Raw genomic sequence first — 19,346 nt, 5'->3', positions numbered from 1 at the left:
CTGGGCATTTTTTTCTCTGATGGTCTACATGATTTCTACTTGATTTTAATAAAATACGTCTACTGCTATTGGTGTCTTGCTCGGCCTCCTAGTCGACTACTTGTATTTCAATGTCCAGATAATGTGAAATAACTATGGTAGGCATATAACTCGTATCGGTATCAATAATAACCCAAGTCCGAAAAACATACAGGTAATTCGCAGATATATCCATATCTTTAATTATTCAAAAAAAAAAAAAAGTTTATATCCTTGAGTTACGAAATTTGACTGGGCCATGTTTATGGGGCCATGTCCAGCTGCCTGTGCTGATATACCTTCTCGACATCGGTATGTGTAATGTTTACGTTCTGAATTGACTAAGCACAGGGGCGAATTCATTTTTTTCTCTATAGTTTCATTCGGTACTTTCTATAAACATCAGCTCAGTCCTCGCCCAAGACTATAATCATGTTAGATTTAAATCACTGAGAAAACATGAACATACAAAATACGATTATAAATTACTATAATATCCATCTAACTCCATATATTCACATGATCGTTCGATTTCCATGTTTAGAAAGGTTTTCGGAAGCATTCACTCCATACTGGAGAAGTCGCTGAGATATAAAATCTGTTTTTAGTTTTGTTAGTAATAGACCAGAAGGGCTTATGGATGGTCTGTTGTCCGTCGTACGTCCGTCTGTCCGTTAGCACTGATTTGTTATCGTTACCCCTTCTAAACTACTTTGATAATTACCTTGACACTTTGCACACATTCGCGTGCTCTCAGTGGTCCAAATTGAAAATGGTACTAGTCGGATATGGCTGTCTTGAAAATCCTGTTATCGCTAGATCTCCTGACTGGATGGTCATCTCAACATCAGGTTATCACTGAAAGAGGTCGGGTGATGTCAAGTTTATGCTAAAGGAAGACGGTGCATGTCTGACGGCAAACATTGCTGCCACCGCGGCCATCCTGACAATATTATTAACGCTACTCCTTTTACATGCATGGTTATATCAACACCCGGGGTTTTCACTAAAACACTTCTTTTGATATTGAGTTGGTCTTATTATTTGCTTCTGTGATAACTGAACGTAGTAAGCTTCGTTTACACGGAATCAGACGCGACATTTTCAGCAATTCAGCTGCGAGAACAGTAAAGTACGTAAGTTCAGTATGATTTGTAATACTGCTTCTTTCAAAAACACATCTTTACACAGCTTTTTCACAACAAATCATTATAGTTGTTATGGTTTCTGATTTTGATAATAACTTTAAAATTAGTTCCGAGATTTTCCAGTATCGGCTGGGTCCGATTCCACAAACTGGCTCATAGCCAATCAAATTTTTACACCGTGCTAAATATGGACCAGAGGAGGAAGGGCTGGTGGATGGGTGGGTGGGGGGGGCTGTGGTCTAAAGCGCTCGTCTTTTCCGATCACTGCTCTCTCACCTCTGGACGCGTGGATTCAAATCTCGGGCTCATGCTATTAAATGTGAGTATGTGCGAAAGCTTGCCAGTATCTTTCCGTGGGTTAGTGGCTCTTCAGCGTACCATGTAATGCCATTAATTCCACTGATTACCACCATCGGACCACACACACACACCACTTTTTTCGGCGTACACCAATGTACCCCAAAAAGGAAATAATGGAACCATCCATCCACACACACACACACACACACACACACACACACAGCTTCATTAACCAGCGAGATACAGAGGTAAACTTTTGAACACAAACAGAAAATTTAATTTGCTACAACTTTGTTAGTCCTAGTTTCCTCTGACGTACTTTCATCTCGTCTGTCTGCGGATTAAAGACATGACAAATCCTATGCTCACGATTTCTGAGAAAATAAATCATATTCCTATCGATTTCATGCAGGTATATCTCGACGAAAGATCGTTCAAGTTTGCTGGGCCGGCTAGTAAGCGGCTACCGCATGCCGACACCAAATGGCGTCGGCGAATTCCAACTTTTTGATAGGGAATGTACTCTGACTCTACACCCCAACATAAATGTCCAAATATCAAAAATGGGGTGGCAATGGTCAGAGGAAACTCGGACTAAACTTTGATATGATAAATTGCTTTTGTTTTTTCACACCCTATTATATTTATTGTTTATCAAGAGGTTGAGCAAGGAATTTGACACAGTAGTATTTACTGGATCATACGTTGAGTGTCTAATTGAGTGTCTAATTGGCACATTTTTTTCAATATGCTAAGATTTACCAGGTCAGTACAATAAAATGCTTAGTAAGGTCACCCGTTTTTTTAACATTTTGTTATGACAGAGCTTCTTGTTCTAAAAGAAATGTGCACAATATTAGATTTATGACAATACTGGAGCCAGTGTTCTTCCAGACTCCTCTTGTCAGTAACCTTGCCAAATTCCCCCCCCCCAAAAAAAAAACTGAACCCAACGACTTGCAAACTTTGCACCGTACCTGTTACTGGCAGCGTGTATCTACAGAGTTCCAGTGTGTTGCATAGGATTTTGTTTGGCATATATTTTTCAAATGTACGACAGGCTATTTAATTGCTAATCTAGTTGCAATCAAATCAAAAGATGCATCGTTTGACCGTATTGTGGCATGTATTCATGCATGGGGAAAAGGAAACAGACGATTACATGTGCATGGGATTCCCCTCCTTGGACTAGGTTCGGAAGCGTTCCTGCCGATGTAAATTAACAGGAAATAGAGCAGTCAGAGGAGGGGAATCACATGCAGATGCAAACTTCGATCCTAACTCTTGTATGAAACAATGCATCGTTTTCACGGTGGTACTTAGCAGTAGTTCAGTTTATGGCAGGAGCTAGCAAAGTGGAATATACTCGTTGGATTTAACCGATCAACACGTGAAAACAACACTCTTTAAAGGAGAATTATCTGCCGATGTAACTCTACCCAAGAGAAGCCAAGATGGCTGCAGTCAGTCATTGTCTTTATTATTATATTTAGTGTATGATCCATAAACGATGTAAACATTATCTAATGTCAAGGTCTTCTGAGTCCAACCACTGCTTGCATCTCTACCGTTTCTCTCTGGACGACGGTTCACAATAACGTAAATAAATTGTAGAGCACAACTGCTTGGTTTCTGTCGGACCCATTCTTTCGTACATGCGCTTAAAATAACATTGGATGTTTATATTTGTTTGAAATACTAAAAACAGGGTCAGCGTTTAGGCTAATCCAGGTTAATTGAGTGCTCTGTATTACGTCCATAAGTGGCAATTTTTAAATCCAAACAGTTCAAGTCAGATGCATGTCTTTCTCGCCTAATCATAAACAACTTCAAACTTCCCCAGTGCTTGTTGTTTGTGCCGAGTATTATTTACAAACATTGATAAATCGTTGCATGGCGTATTGAGGTGGATGACTATTAGCTACGATGTCGTAGCCTCAACTTGATTTGTTGTGGTTGAGGCTATGAACTGATCCCATATCATGTAATGGAGCAAAACAAATCAACACTAAAGTTAGAAAAACAAACAGTGTAGAAATCAACTACATAGGTATAATCATGTTGTGAAAGAAGTTTGGTTTGTTTTGAATTTATTAAGCCCTTACACGATAAAATAAATTGGCATGGTTACTCTAACCTTATCCTGTCCGCCATGACAGATAACGCGAGACTATCGCCGTGACCCCTTTTCTACGTAAGGCTTGCCACTCCATATTTGGATATTCTACGCTATATTATTATCAATCAAGTACGAATAATCGCTTCTTGGTGGAATTTCAAAGTTGCTGATAAACCGTATTTACTTTTAATGCGCAGAATTTTCTGACCCAAACGGCGCCAAATTTTTACTACGATTTGTTTACATTTTCAAATATGGCGTCAATGTCCTTATATGGCACACAAACAAACGAGGCTGAGAACGGAAGTAATCATTATTTGAAATAATATGGCGGACGATCTAAACGAAAATATCGGCTAAAAAAGGTAAACGAGATTTTACAACTATTTCTACAATGATTTTCGATACTTCAGGTATTAACATGCAAGGAATATGATTAAAGTGTTATTATTAGGCTAAAAGAGCACCGGGTGTGAATCACAGCCGGCTTGCTCCATTAACAAGTATATGCTCATGTTAGTACCCTGTCCACGAGGTACGAGTAAGGATACTAATATTAGTACTAGATGACTATATTCCAACGCACACCCTGCTAATACACCCTGCAGCTAATAGTCCGATGGCAGTTGTGAAAACTTCAGGTATGGCAACAAATTGTAGTCCCCCCAATGGTGGAAAAAGTGACTTCCACCAATTCAAGGACGGTACTGATATGAAAGATACAGCCTTAGAAAGGTTTATGGAGAATGTAGTCAATACAGAACCTAAATTGTCATCATTTATTGAACAATATTGTACATGAATTATGAAACTTGTTTGTAAATTGAATATTGATTCTGCTATAGCTCGAATGCTCATAATGAAGGATGTATGTACATGTACGAAATCTGTCAGCGTAGGGCAGGCCAGATATTCGTCAGTTCTGATGAAAGTTTTAAGTTTTCTTTGTGCAAATAAAATACAGCGGATGATCATATCAGGATGGCAAAGCCGTGGTTGTTTAGAAATGAGGACGGATGTAATTCCTGACACAAGACTAAAATATGTCGTTTCAAAATAAAAACCGTCAGTAATTACGTGTTTGACCTTTTGACGGGATATGAGTCGTTACTAGCAGTTTCAATGGAGACTAAACCTTACGAGTTAATAGTGTGTAATTTGCTGACACGTGTTCATATATGTTGATACAGAAGTATTTTATGATTGCGAATGATGCTTTGTAAAACTCATCCAAGATTCGAAGTATGCTAATGGACACATTGAATTACATGATACATGTAATTCAGACGTGTTAAGAATTCATTACCTGGATGAATATGTTTTTACTACTGCTACTATTACTACTACTACTATTACTACTACTACTATTACTACTTCTACTACACTACTACTACTACTACCTTTTGTTGTATCTGCTGATAATGATGCTACTACTACTAAAGAATGAAAAGATAATGCCTGAGAATTTGATGATGATCACAATTAATCAGCTTGAATTTTCTTTGAGATAATGTGTTCGACTGCATGTAACCATAATAAATATAAGTCGTGTGCTTGAATTTATTGCCAAGTCAACTGTACTTTGTTTTATATCTTGATGAAACAATAGTTTCTTCCTCTCTGTGAGTGTATATAAACTTCCGATAAACTGACAAGTCCAGGTGAGAGTTGTATGGAATTTTCAAATAAATAACAGATGATTGCAATAGGTACCACCAGTTAAATGTTTCCATAAAAAGTGGGCACAGCTGCAAACAACGTAGACCCTGATAATCCATCACATAGTCCATTGTCAGATCAGGGTCTATACTGTTGGTTCAGTCTTTAAATTGCATTTAAATATGTAACCATGGTCTGCCACCGAACTACGTAACATAAGTTCTGAGTATATGCTGTTGGCATATGACTGATTAGGGTAATTACGGTATGTCTGATTGGGTCTTTACTGACGGAAGTGGTATGTAGGGTAATTACGGTATGTCTGATTGGGTCTTTACTGATGGAAGTGGTATGCCTTTTCTACTGTGCTTAATTTTTTGCTCTTTTATTCAAATTTAATGCGCCTGAAAAATGTTCGTCTGACTGCAAGCTTTCTTCAGCAAAATTTTAACTGATTTCAGTTTAATATAACTTTTAATTATATGACTATTCGAAGGACATGCTTTGGCTATTTTGCTTCATGGAAACTACGATTTTTTGCATTTAAATTGGTGACCTAAGCTCAAAGACTGTTTGAAGTAGGGGTTGGTTTAAACATATCTCATTGCCATAGAATAAACGGTCGTTGTGCATGGCAAATGTATCCAGCTCACCTGTTCTTCCTAGCGCAAAGTCCAAATGAATGTTTAAAAAGACCACAACATATATTTATTTATGACGAATCTCTCATGTCTCGCATGCGAGCATCACATCAGCTTATTTAGATATTGTGAAGTAATGGTTGAAATGGCATTGTTGATGCTATTGTTGATGCCATTGTAAACAATACCAGTAATGGTTGAAATGGCATTGTTGATGCCATTGTAAACAATACCAGTAATGTTTTAAACGTCAATCTGAGGAGAGAAAAAAGAGAATGTTTGTGTCAATGTTTGCATAAGTGACTTTGATACAAATTTGGCCAAAAGGTAAACATCGCTCTTTGTACATGATATGCGTAGTTGAATATGATTAGCTGTCAGAGTTCTTGGAAGTATTATCTTAACAAAAATCATATTGACACAATTTTATGTTCAGACCAGGAATTGTTTAGGATATCGGTTTCATTATAAAACTGATATATTGTAAAAGATTATGAGGAGAAATTATGTGAAAAATATGGCTTTTGCAGTTTTACAGTTGCAGAATGGCTTAAAAATTATTTCTCTCTTATCTCGTAAAAGAGAACGGGCAAAATAATACTGTTGCTTGTCTCCAATATAATTTTCGTCACCACAATAATGAGAGCGTCCCTTGAGTGGTATATTTTCCCATCAGCCAGTTTCAGTGGGAAGCATATAATCAGAAGCACGCTACACTTTAACAGTGACAGATATATGAATGTCGTGCTTAGTCTTCAAAGTTTAAATCCTGTTTATTACTGTTATAACCAGTCTCCCTTTGAAGTTATAACCAGTCTCCCTTTGAAGTTATAACCTGTCTTCCTTTGAAGTTATAACCTGTCTCCCTTTGAAGTTATAACCTGTCTCCCTTTGAAGTTATAACCTGTCTTCCTTTGAAGTTATAACCTGTCTTCCTTTGAAGTTATAACCTGTCTCCCTTTGAAGTTATAACCAGTCTCCCTTTGAAGTTATAACCTGTCTTCCTTTGAAGTTATAACCTGTCTCCCTTTGAAGTTATAACCTGTCTTCCTTTGAAGTTATAACCAGCCTCCCTTTGAAGTTATAACCAGTCTCCCTTTGAAGGTATAACCTGTCTCCCTTTGAAGTTATAACCTGTCTCCCTTTGAAGTTATAACCAGTCTCCCTTTGAAGCTATAACCTGTCTCCCTTTGAAGTTATAACCTGTCTCCCTTTGAAGATTAGGTTACTGAGGCACGCCACTCTTGAATATAAAGATAATATAGGGGTTTCCGTAATTATTTGATTTGTTTCTTGAATTCTGTTGATAAATTCATGATTAAAATTTCTTAAGCATAACGGACGGATCCTGGATCGGAAACAGGGCAGCGGCGTCCCCTCCACCTCACCCCCCCCCAAAAAAAAAAACATTAACGCACAACAATAGGAACGCTTTCAAGAGTAAATTTTCTTTACGTTATGATTAAAGGTAGAACGCTTAAAATGCATAAGCTTTTGTGGGCTTCACTGCCTGGGCCCCAATTAGGGGGTTCCATCTTACAAAACCAATACGTACTTGTTTACGCCCCCTCCAAACGATATATATGGATCCGTCCCTGAATATTACTTTTTAGACCTATCATTTCTTTTATTGTTTAATCTCTATGTTCTAAGCTTATTATTTACCCTAATCTGCGTCACCACTGCAGTTGACTGGATCCGGAAACAGTTACGTAGCACGACTGCAGTTAACTGGATCCGGAAACAGCTAGTTACGTAGCATGAATTGTTGACCTACACCCTAGCCTGAAACTGATTAATCTATCAGTTGATAATTAAATTGTTCTTTCTAAAACCTGATAAAAACATTGTTTTCTTTTAGATCCGCATATCTGTAATGGCAACATTGACCTCTAATAGCTTACAACTGAACGAAGTCTGGAATTATCTGAAGGATGGGAACAAAAAAGTAGAGCTGACTGTACCCATCAACCTCGTCAAGATCCACAAGATAGGACCAAAAGAGTAAGCAAGAAAATTGAGACTTGTTTTGGAAACAAACATACATACATACATACATACATATATACATACATACATACATACATATATATACATTACATACATACATACATACATACAAACATACATACATACATACATACATACATACATTCAGGTTAAACTCTACGATTTCGCGCTTTGCACAGGATTTGATTTGTTAAGAAAAATAATTTTCCAGGCTTTCCCCATTGGTTTTATCATGGTTATTTAATAAGGATTTTGTTTCTCTTATGTATGATTAACATAATTTGTTTAATTCCCTTTTATTTTGATGTATTATTGTCGGGTGTAGTTTGAGTTACTGACTACACACCTTGACCTAACTTCAGATTTGCAACTTGTAAATAATCTAGTTTGAGCTTTGGCGAATCCCAAACCTCGGATTTTTCACCCTTAATCGTGGAGTGACCAGTAATTTGAGAAAATTTGAATACAAAGACGTCAGATGGACTAAAAATTGTAATCTTTACATGAAGCTTCATTAAGAAAAGACTTTACACTTTACCATATATCTCTTGCAACCATTTATAGTATTCATGTAAATTTATTTATGCATTTGTTACTGGTAATCAATTAAAATGTTCCTTTCCTCCAAAAGTAATTTGCTTTATGAAACGTATTGGTACTTCACGTCTATTACAGAATATGTTGGAAATTACAATGCTTAGATGTGACAATAGAATTTGTTGTGTAATTTGGTTCAAAAGCTCACGGAAACAAATTGAAGGTGCGTTAATATCTCAAAAGTTACATTCATTGGATATAATAAACGAGTTAATGTAAAATAAACTGTCTGACTGCTACATGCACGCATACACGTGTGTGTGTGTGTGTGTGTGTGTGTGTGTGTGTAGATAGATGAACATATCATATACTGCATTTCTGTGCCTTCGAGGCGTGAATATTAACAGTAACGATGATAACGATGATGCTGATGATGAAACATACTCGCTTTATCAATTGAAAGATTGTCTTGTAATTCTCTGTCCGGATAGATTATGTTTCTAATTTTCTTTGCCATTTTCTGCATATGTTCCAAACATTCAATTCACAGGGTTAAATATACACAGTCAGATGAAGCCGAAAGCACAACTAGACTTTCCGCATTGAAGTCCGAAAAGGCTCCACGATCAAAAAGAAAGTCTCAAACACCTATGCACAGTGTGTGGCATCTTAACAATTACAAATCTATAACGGACTCTCTAAATAGCGGACGTGATGTAAACTTCTTGGCAGATCTGTCTGGATGTAAAACAATTGAAGGCAATCCACCTAGTAGATATTCCTTTGGAGATCTTATTGACGTCTACGTTATTGGAAGTCATCAAGGACGTTACCATGATTATCTACAATTTTCTCGTAGGAAGTTGTTTACGTCAGATACTGGTAAGTGTGCACACAACATCTCTCTCTCTCTCTCTCTCTCTCTCTCGTCTATGTCAAGTATATATAACAATGTAAAGCAAATAAATCTTTGCAATTTGCAAGTTAAGCCGGCCAAATTAAGCTCTTTGAAACTCTGTTCGATAGTATTTAAAATACACGAATGGTCTGAAAAGGAACACAGCCCAAGTTTGGGTTTGATTAAAAATTTACTTATTTAGTGTGTGTGATTTGGATTTTCAAATGTAGCTTTAACAATTTTTCAGTCATATCGCTACGATGTCTGCAGTGTGGCAGTTTATAGTGATGTCTGGCACAGGGGCATCATGCAGCAGAGGTGCAGCATGATGTCCCACCCAGTCACATTATCCTGACACCAGGCCGACCAGTCCTAACACTAACCTCTTAATGCTGAGCGCCAAGCGAGGCAGCTGTTTGTACCATTTTTTTAAGTGTTTGGTATGACTCGGCCGGGGATCGAACCCACGACCTCCCGCATCCGAGGCGGACGCTCTAACCACGAGGCCACCGGAGCGGTCTACTTATTTAGTATCTCTGGATGCGTACATATGTACACGGGATACATGGACAGATATGGACTATTGCATCATTGATCTATTTTATTCAAAGCTTATTTCTTTCATATGTCTGCATTTATTCTACATTTACACAGGGTTAGAAGAAGTCACACGGGAAGTTACGGTTCACAGAAACGGTTCCGTCACAGTAACTGTAATACACTCGGATCCGGATACATCACAGATCCGAACAGTGTTCACTGTCAGCTGTATACTGCACAATTCGGACAGCAGGTAGGACTGAGAATGAAAACTTGATAAAATTATTTGCTTGTCCTTAAACACTTCAAACCTGTCAAACACACACACAAAATAACCAACAAAGAAATTCAGCAAAATGAATGCACTTGTGCGTCCGTCAGTAGTGATAGGCTCATAGTGTTTGGTCACTCTTCGCCTTCTTGATCCGAAATTCAGATGGGATGCCATACAACTTTTATTACAATTTCACTAGAATTCAGTTAGTTAATCCATAATATTTCCATACAGGTGAGAACCATGTTTTTCGTGGATGAAAACATTCGATTTTCTCATCCCGCATCCAGTCGTTTATTTCCGAAACTAGCCAAAAATAGGGATTACATTTTATGATTTTTCTGACACAAATTTTACCGAAACAAAACACAGCGTTTTAACTTGTCTCCATATGTTTTTCACTGAAGCTAGTGGAAACATATTTGGTATCAGTCGTTACTATGAACTTCCGGACTTTCTGCTGATTACACATTAGCAAATCACATCATATGATTTAGAATTCACCTTGATAACGCACGCGATCTCTGCAGCTCAGCTGGTGGAACGTTGGACTCGTTATATAAGGGTCACGGGTGAGATACCCTCCCAGGACAGACCGGTAGGCTGTCTTTGTTTATCTTTGGTAAAGACATAGGTCATATTTCCGTGACATAATATAGTTAATGATATGTCAAAAGTGCCGTTGACACCATGAAAAACAAAACTATCTACGTATATGCCCTCATTAGCATTTGGGAACTTATATAACGATTTTCTTTTCTACATCTGAGGTTCAGTATTATTCCAAATTAATATCTTGTAGGTAATATTTTTTCCCACATGCTTACAGTTATAGGTCAACGCTGATATCGCGTGTTTGTTTAGGATACACGAGCTGGTTTGTTTCTTCCTTTAAGACTGTGCCCAGCGGGATCACTCGTACACCAGCATTTACATTCGGCTCAAAATGAGACATATGAAGGTTAAATATTGTACATCTTTGCACTAAAGCTGTACTACAGGGCATTATATAAGTTGATTGTTAACATAAAGACTTCAAAATGATGCATTCAAGGGTCAAAATTAACTAAAAAATACATAAACAGCACCTTTAAAGCCAGCAACCCCTAAATCAAATGTTGTCAGTTTTTGCAATTTGAAGAGAATATATAATATACGTGTGATATTTGATAGAATTCATATTTGTTGACTTGCTACGCGTGACGGGTTAGGGAGTAAGGGTTTGTTGCAATGTTATTGACATTATGTACAATTTTGCTTGTAGTTTCTCTATACCTATTCACGGAGCTTGGAAAGATATTTCCTTCCCTCCTCCCTAAATATAATAAACACAAAAAATGATATCTATTTATTCTGATATTCTTGTGTTTTCTGTGTGTGAGTGTTAGTAAAAACGTTGATCAGTGTCCGAAATTCGTTTACTTTATACATGTACATATATCGCCATATAGCATATATATAGTTTACACTTGGATAAATTCAAGGAAATTTTAACACAGTATACATTTCGACTTGAGCCTGGCATGATATAAATTTCTTGTTCCTTCATAAATCTTGTTATTTCTCATCTTCTTCCAAGTCTGACTTACTACTACTACTACTACTACTACTACTACTATTATTATTATTATTATTATTATTATTATTACTATTATTATTTCAGACATGGTGATATAAAGTTTCACATGAATCCTTTCAAAGGCATGAAGCCTATTCATACATTCGGAGCTCTTCGTTCCTCATTGAAGAAAGGAAAAGCAGTCCGAATGAGCATTAACCTGGCTGCATGCAATGGTGCATCGTCTACAGACGTCACTGTTGGTGGAAATTTTAAAAGTAAGTTATATAACTGAATGCACGTTTCGGCTACACTCTGCGCCATAGTCGCTAAATAAGAGACTTTGCTATCTGGCGATTAACTATCCAGTTTTGGATATTACCCCTACGCCGACCAACTCTGAGGTCACGTCTGTATATTAAGAGCAACAAATTAGGTCCAAGCATGTGGCCCCGTTACTTTGTTGATTTCCACTACTTACTGAAGTCAGTCTAAGACATGACTTGGAAGCAATTTTAAGCTAAGCACGGTTCTTTCAAAAAGTATGTTAATATGTGTTTGTGCAAAGCGTAAAATTGACGATGCTTATTGGAGCACTTCCATTTTCAAAATCTTCATTTTCGGATGTGCGTAGTTTGGCACGCTGTTAAGCTCGTCAGTTTCAAAGGTAAGTAAATGTTGCTGGTAGTTCGCAATCCCATAATGCCTAAAGAGAAGTGATCAGACTACAAAAAAGAAACACCGGAACGTATGAAGTCTGCTTTCAGCTGTTGATTGTTCCGAATGTCTACATATATATATTCTGACCAAACATCAAAATATATGATTGGCATACAATTTTATGTCTTTGTTAGCAGACTAGACATGTGAAAACTTCGTTCAACCTGACACGTTAGACGAGAACCATCCTCAGACAGGTTATCCTGCTTGTTGTCGTTAGCGATGACAAGGACATGAAAGGGGAGTGGCCTATCAACCACCACCTCATGACCTTTCGATTTTGAAATGCTTTCTTTTGCCCAGAAACATGTGTGAATTTTTTCACATGCGACACAGCTTGTTTACATTACTATGGATGTCTTTCATAGTCATCCATGTGATATTTGTATTGAATTGTGTTATATTTTTTCTATCAGTTTTACACACACACCAGCTATCACATTGAATAATCATGGTTCTTATTCGCATTCGCCAGTTCTACTTTTGAATTTTTTTTCCTTACCTACATCGATGTCCTGTCTGGCCCTCTTTCGCAAAAAAATCTATTTGTTCGCCTTTTCCTAATACTGTTGTAGCCAGTCTCATAAGCAAGAATAGTTTCCAACATTCCATTCTTATGTCTAAATTTTTATAGGTCTGATATCATCCGAAATAATTAGACAATCAGTGTAAGGTCCAGCCGAATCGTTTATTGGTTTCTCTATACCATTATAGTACAACATTATAAGCATTCATCATTTATTACATAATGAATTGGAGATATACTCGATTTGTTGTGGAAACGTCAAGGAAAGATACATTTTGTTCAGTGATTGTAATTCTTTGCTATGAAAATTTATTTTTAATTAAATCTCACGGACACACGCACATGCTCAAGCCTAATTTCCAAACTTTGAAAAAGAAAACATTCAGTTTTGATGTCAGCAATGCAAACATGTGTTTTGATCTATTTTAAGTAACTCGATTCTAGTTGAAATCAGTTGAACCACGTGATCTAAGCAATCATCCTATTGCTGAGCCTCAACACGATGAGTAAATTCAAAAGAAGAGACAGACGTCTTCCAGTTATCAAACATATTATAAGGAAAGAGACTATGTGAAGTGAGCTGTGGTCATGGCTGATAAGGGGGTGGGGGTGGGGGGGTGGGGGTGGCAACCAGGAATATATTCCGGAACACTTTTTTATTTTATAAAAGAAATATTTTGTTTGACCAAGAACTATGAGAGGCCCTGTTGTTTCTTACCCAAGGACCCGTGATCGCTCTCTACAACCATGGTTCTGGTATTAGTCGTTGTCACACCCTAAACAAACACTATCGACTCTTTCCAATATATCAGCTTTCTGCTCACTCAAATCTCTCCCACTGCTAGCTATTTAATTATAGTCATTTGTATCCATCAGACCCTTTATTCAAGTATTTGCGTCGCTGTCAAACCCATTTTAATAATTGTAACAGAAAATTTATAATCGTTAATATTTTCAGATTATGATGTCCTTCATCATGGCAAGACGTTGGAGATGACCTTAAGCAGACCATCTTTTATATCGACTGTCCAAGAAGGACTCAGTCTTCAGACAGACAATTTCATGGCAATATTCACTGCTGACGAAAGGGTAATGCTGACAACATATGCCAGCATTTTAGGAGGGAAATTTCGCGACCATTCCATCGTCGGTGGATATAGAAGATACAGATGCATGATGGGAAATAATGCTAATATGAATGCGGTGTATTTCTACAGAGAAGCACAAGGACGGTGACGTGAACATATGCATCAGAACATCCGGTTTGGTGACTGCGCCTAAGAAGCTACACGCATTTCGCGTCTGTCTTGTCCTGTGCTAAGAGACCTACTTAGAATGAATGATGATATTTTGTGAGCAACGGCCTAAACATTGCTGAATGAAGCATTTTCCTCGTGTAAATATTTCACACGTACGAAAAATAGTAGTTTAAACTGATTATGGGTTTGTCTAGAACGTCTAGAAGCTACTCGACCCTATTTTATATGTATTATTTACCGAGGTTTAGAAAGGAATCGCCTTTAGACGAGAAAACGCGTAGCATCACTACTCAAAGTGGAAGTGCCTGTGCGTTATCAAAGATATTCAGGCCTACTTTAGTGTCACTGAATTATATTAAGATTCCAAACATGAAATTATATTGTATTTGTTTGATAATACCATCCAAAAATATTTGTCATACATTGCAATGGTTGAGATACAGGGTCAAATCGAGTCCCCCAACTAAATAAGAGAACACACACACACACACACACACACACACACACACACACACACACACAGAGTTCAGTTACTGGTGACTTGAAATTTGACCATCGATTCATTCTTGTGCACGTTTATTGCGAATTATGCACACTTTGAGTAAACAGATAGATAGACTTTTGGTTTGGTGATCTTTCAAAGAAAGTAGGGGCCTTTTTGAAATTTTGGAACATCCCCCCCCCCCAACACTTGAGCCTGATGTAGACATTGATATATCATTCTTCCATCATTTGTTTAAATTCGAACCACTCACCCATCCAGTTCTGGGATGGGGTCAGTGAAATATGATGTAATTTTATAAAGATGATAGTTAAATAGACGCAACATGTAATGTTTTTGAAAGCATTTTTTTAAAATCTTGAACAGTAACTTAATGATCTCCCTTAACGTCTAGCGATGAAGATGTGCTAGTGTACGTTAGTACCTCTAGGGATGCAAATGTGCTAGTGTACTTTAATACCTCTAGCGATGCATACAGACTGGTGCACATTAGTACATCTAGTGATGCAAATGTACTAGTGTACGTTAGTACCTGTAGCGATACAGATGTGCTAGTGCACATTAGTACCTCCAGCAATGCAAATGTGCTAGTGTAATTTAGTACCTCTAGCGATGCATATAGGCTGGTGCACATTAGTACATCTAGCGACGCAAATATACTAGTGTATTTGAGTACCTCTAGCAATACAAATGTACTATGTACATTAGTACCTCTAGCGATGTAAATATGCCAGTGTACATTAGGGCCTCTTGTGATGTAACTGTATTAGTGTACTTGAGTACCTCTAGCGATGCAAATGTACTATGTACATTAGTACCTCTAGCGATGCAAATGTACTATGTACATTAGTACCTCTAGCGATGCAAATGTACTATGTACATTAGTACCTCTAGCGAAGCAAATGTGCTAGTGTCCTTTAGTACCTCTAGCGATGTATATATACTTATGTTCTTTGGTACCTCAAAACAGAAGGATTAAATTATAGTTCTTATACCCATCATATACTCTCTTTACAACGTTAATTGCATACTCTTTGGTTTTTGAAACAATTAGTAATTCAAATTTTGAACATCTTTAGATTTTTCAGAATTATTTTGACTTATATCTCACTTTTCACTGTTCCTGAAAGTGAGACACCCCACCCCATCCCCTCACCCCACCCCCTCACACCAGTATCCTTTCCGTTCCCAAGAGTGCTGCATTCCAAAGTAGATCAGGTTTTAATTTTATAAGTGACTTTCTTGAGCAGCGAGTCTGTTGAGCTTTTCTATGTATAAATGTCAAACCTATTGTAATGATGGGAACGATCTCTTACGGTTCTTTCTGTGGGTTTTGTTTGAGGATATCAATATTTCTATATCAGTTTTCATTTGTATCCTTATTATATATATTTACCAGATTGGTGAGGTGTGTGTTAATTAAATTTGTGATAACAATTCATGAAATTAATATTTTCTAGCACAGTGTATATATGTTATGGTGGATTTTAGGATTTTATGAAAACTATTTATATTTTAGTAGCTTATGATTTGTACCTCATGTTTAAATTTTAAGTCGTAAAATGAAGTTTATTAATATTGTCTTGTACAGTTGACGTATGTTGTCATTCATTCTATATGAAAATTGATATATATTCTACTAAGGATATGATTGTTGTACTTGTTAAAGACATTCATTTAAATCGCCATTTTGATAAATAAACTTAAATTCGTGAAATTATTGACTTGTTCGTATCTCATAAAATTAATGTTCGTACAGAAATATTGTAAAAACCATCAGTTACCAGTATAATATAAAAATGAATGCCTTCTCCCATAGTTCACAACTTATCTCACGCTTACTATTCAGATGGGTAGAGAGTGGCTTTGCTATCGAAAAGCTGTACCAGGTATCTTTGAAATGAGTATTCAGAGTAGTATAGTGGGCCACCTTAGCCTCAAGGGGAATTAGCATTAAAAGCCACCCTGGGCCTGTTTAGCCTCTATGTAAATTTAAAAATGGGCAAAAACCCCTGGGCCTCTTTAGCCTCAAGGGAATTTAACATGGGTAAAAATTCTTGGGCCTGTTTAGCCTCAAGGGGAAATGGAACAGGGTCGAGACCCTATTTTAATATGGTCCCGACCTGATGGGTCTTTGGAAATGGAACATGGGAAAATTGAAACAGGGAGGGTCTCTACTTTTTTTTTAAAAAAACAAAAAAAAAAAAAAAAATTGGGGTAGGCAATGAAAGTCATGATCTTTTCGAGAGACATGGATGGCCCTGAAAAGGGCCTTTGGGTTTATATTAACATACCCTATTGTTAACACAGAGGGCACCGCATTGGTCTTCTTCTTGTCCTGAAGTTGCGCCTGACTGCAGGACCGTAAATGAGAACCCTTTTTAGGCATCCTTGCCTCTCCACATATATTCTTCTGATCCACAGGCTGGTGTCTGTCCTGTGGGCAACTGTCTACTTGGATCGGACATACATCGGTATGTCCGTCCGGAACATCATGGAAGATACAAGAGTTGATGATTGCACGTCGGTCCACATGTTTGGGGTGCCGAGAACAGGTGAAGGAATGCAGTGAACTGCGCTTATTTATAGGGAGAGGAAGGATCGAAACGGATTGAGTTCATTGACCAATCCAAACACGCGTTACAAAATTCAGTCAGCCCACGTCCAATCCGAAGAGAGTAGTCTGTGACGTCACGTGGTCTATATAGATTCTCTAGCGCCTGTATGTAGTCAATCTATGCGACAGTGATTCAACATGACGGAAACTCAGAAAACGATCCATTGGGGTGCACCAGCAGTGGAGACCGCCCAAGGGAACCCGGACTTACTTTCAGAAGAGGTAAATTGGGATTTTGTGGATTTTCTTACCTCGCAAGAATTTGTTCCGGAACCTTCGTCACCTTCATTACCGCAATTGGAGAATTTTAGACAGAGACAGAAAGAAGAATTGGAGAAATTTATACAACGACAAAAGGAAGCGGAACAAGCTTTTCTCCTACAGCAACAGCAGCAAGAAGAACAGGTAAAAAAAAAAAAGAAGAAGAAGAAGCAGCAGCAAAGAAACAAGGGTGTGAAAGTCAAACGGTCACGGTACTGTTAGACATTTTAGCAGAGTTAACAAGTCTGAAACAAATGTATCAGACTTCTTTATTACGACCGAAGAGAATTCCACCTTCCCCAGCTAAACACTCCAACTCTGTGACTAAGCCATGCGTACCACCCTTAGTGATTTCAACCAAATCATCATCATTATCATCATCAACATTACGCAGTCCAGAAGTAGGCCTTGGCCGTGGCAAAGGTTTAAAACAGTTAAAGTTGATTGCTTAAACTCACCCCTACCCCCAAAGGCCCTTCTCAGGGCTACCCATGTCTCTCGAAAAGAGATAGACTTTCAATTGCCAATAACTCAAAAAAAAAAAAAAACATTTTACCCCTATAGTACATGTCTGTGTATGAGTGCGTGAGTATAGCTTCTTATTTTAAAATCAAAACCCAAAGACACTTACCTTTATATCTAATTTATTCTTTTATAAATATTTACAATCCAATTCACAATTCACAACATAACACTTTAAAAAGTTCATAGACTTCTCCTGTCTCATTGTTCACTCTCTCTGTTTTTTTTAATTTCTTCACCGTCACAGTCTTTTCCTCCTCTTCCTCCTCACTTTCTTCCCTTCTTCTTTTCTTCTCCTGTTTCTTTTTCTTCACCTGTCTGCTTTCTTCCTCTTCTTCTTCTTCCTCTTCTTCTTCCTCTCCAGAATCCCTCTCTTCTTCTGACACCTCTTGTTTCTTAGGGCAATCTGGAGACCAATGTCCTTTTTCTTGACAATAATAACAGGTATCTTGGCTTTTGTCTCTTTTAACCCCTGTTTTGCTTTTTTGACGACCTGGACACTCTGAAGACCAATGCCCTTTCTTCTGACAGATATAGCAAGTATCTTGACTTTTATCTCCAAAGGAAAGAGAGTAGTCCCTCGACTGGTCTGAAGAGAATTTTCTAATGACTCTTCGCAAAGCTCTGATGAAACGTTCGATCTGTGTAGTCTCTTCCATCGTTGTGCTCGGTTTGAGAGTGAAATGAATAGTGAAAGGACAAGACACATACCCTTTATATACGCTGGTCTGCCATGACTATAAAGTAACCCATGCCGTTCAAACTTTAGTCATTTGACTTTTTGCTATCAAGATGAAACGATCCAACTCATTCAAGAAGAAAGAAGAAGAAAGTAAGAGGCAGAAATGTGATCTATCGCCTCGTACCAGGGCTGAAGTCTTGGCACAGATTCATGCCAGTGATTTTGAAGAGGACATGAGTGAACCAGAATCCAAACCCTGTAAACAAAGTTCACCACCCTTAGTCAACCCTGAAAAATACTATTCCATTCAAGAGACGGAAAAGCGTCCCTCTAGAAAATTTAGAACCACGGCTTACAAATACACGGTGAAGTTTAAAGATTTCAAGTCCGACGTACCGTTAGAGAAGGGTTCATCACTGAGATGTGGGAGTCTTTGCTCACCACACTCAAGCGACAATGTCAACCCAAAGAAGACGATCGCTTGAGACTTTCCATACAACAGGCTCACTATTACGACCCCGACAACATGCGTACCGAACAACGAGAGGCTTTCTA

General features: G+C 37.8%; 1 protein-coding gene across 1 annotated transcript in view; it reads left to right on the top strand.

Annotated features, from left to right (window-relative positions):
* LOC149779935 (uncharacterized) overlaps positions 1-16,426 on the top strand; it is a 28,181-nt gene extending 11,755 nt beyond the window's left edge. The window contains exons 2-6 of the mRNA XM_089936631.1: positions 7,747-7,889; positions 8,983-9,314; positions 9,985-10,123; positions 11,808-11,980; positions 13,907-16,426. Of these exons, the coding sequence (XP_089792757.1) occupies positions 7,747-7,889; positions 8,983-9,314; positions 9,985-10,123; positions 11,808-11,980; positions 13,907-14,184 (1,065 nt within the window). The 3' untranslated portion in view covers positions 14,185-16,426. The remainder of the gene's footprint in view (positions 1-7,746; positions 7,890-8,982; positions 9,315-9,984; positions 10,124-11,807; positions 11,981-13,906) is intronic.
* Positions 16,427-19,346: the final 2,920 nt, after the last annotated feature.

Source organism: Sinohyriopsis cumingii, chromosome 16, assembly GCF_028554795.1.
Source record: "Sinohyriopsis cumingii isolate HCF-2022 chromosome 16, ASM2855479v2, whole genome shotgun sequence".
NCBI lineage: Eukaryota > Metazoa > Mollusca > Bivalvia > Unionida > Unionidae > Sinohyriopsis > Sinohyriopsis cumingii.
Note: the sequence above shows the minus strand (reverse complement) of the source record. Positions and strands in the feature narration are given on the sequence as shown.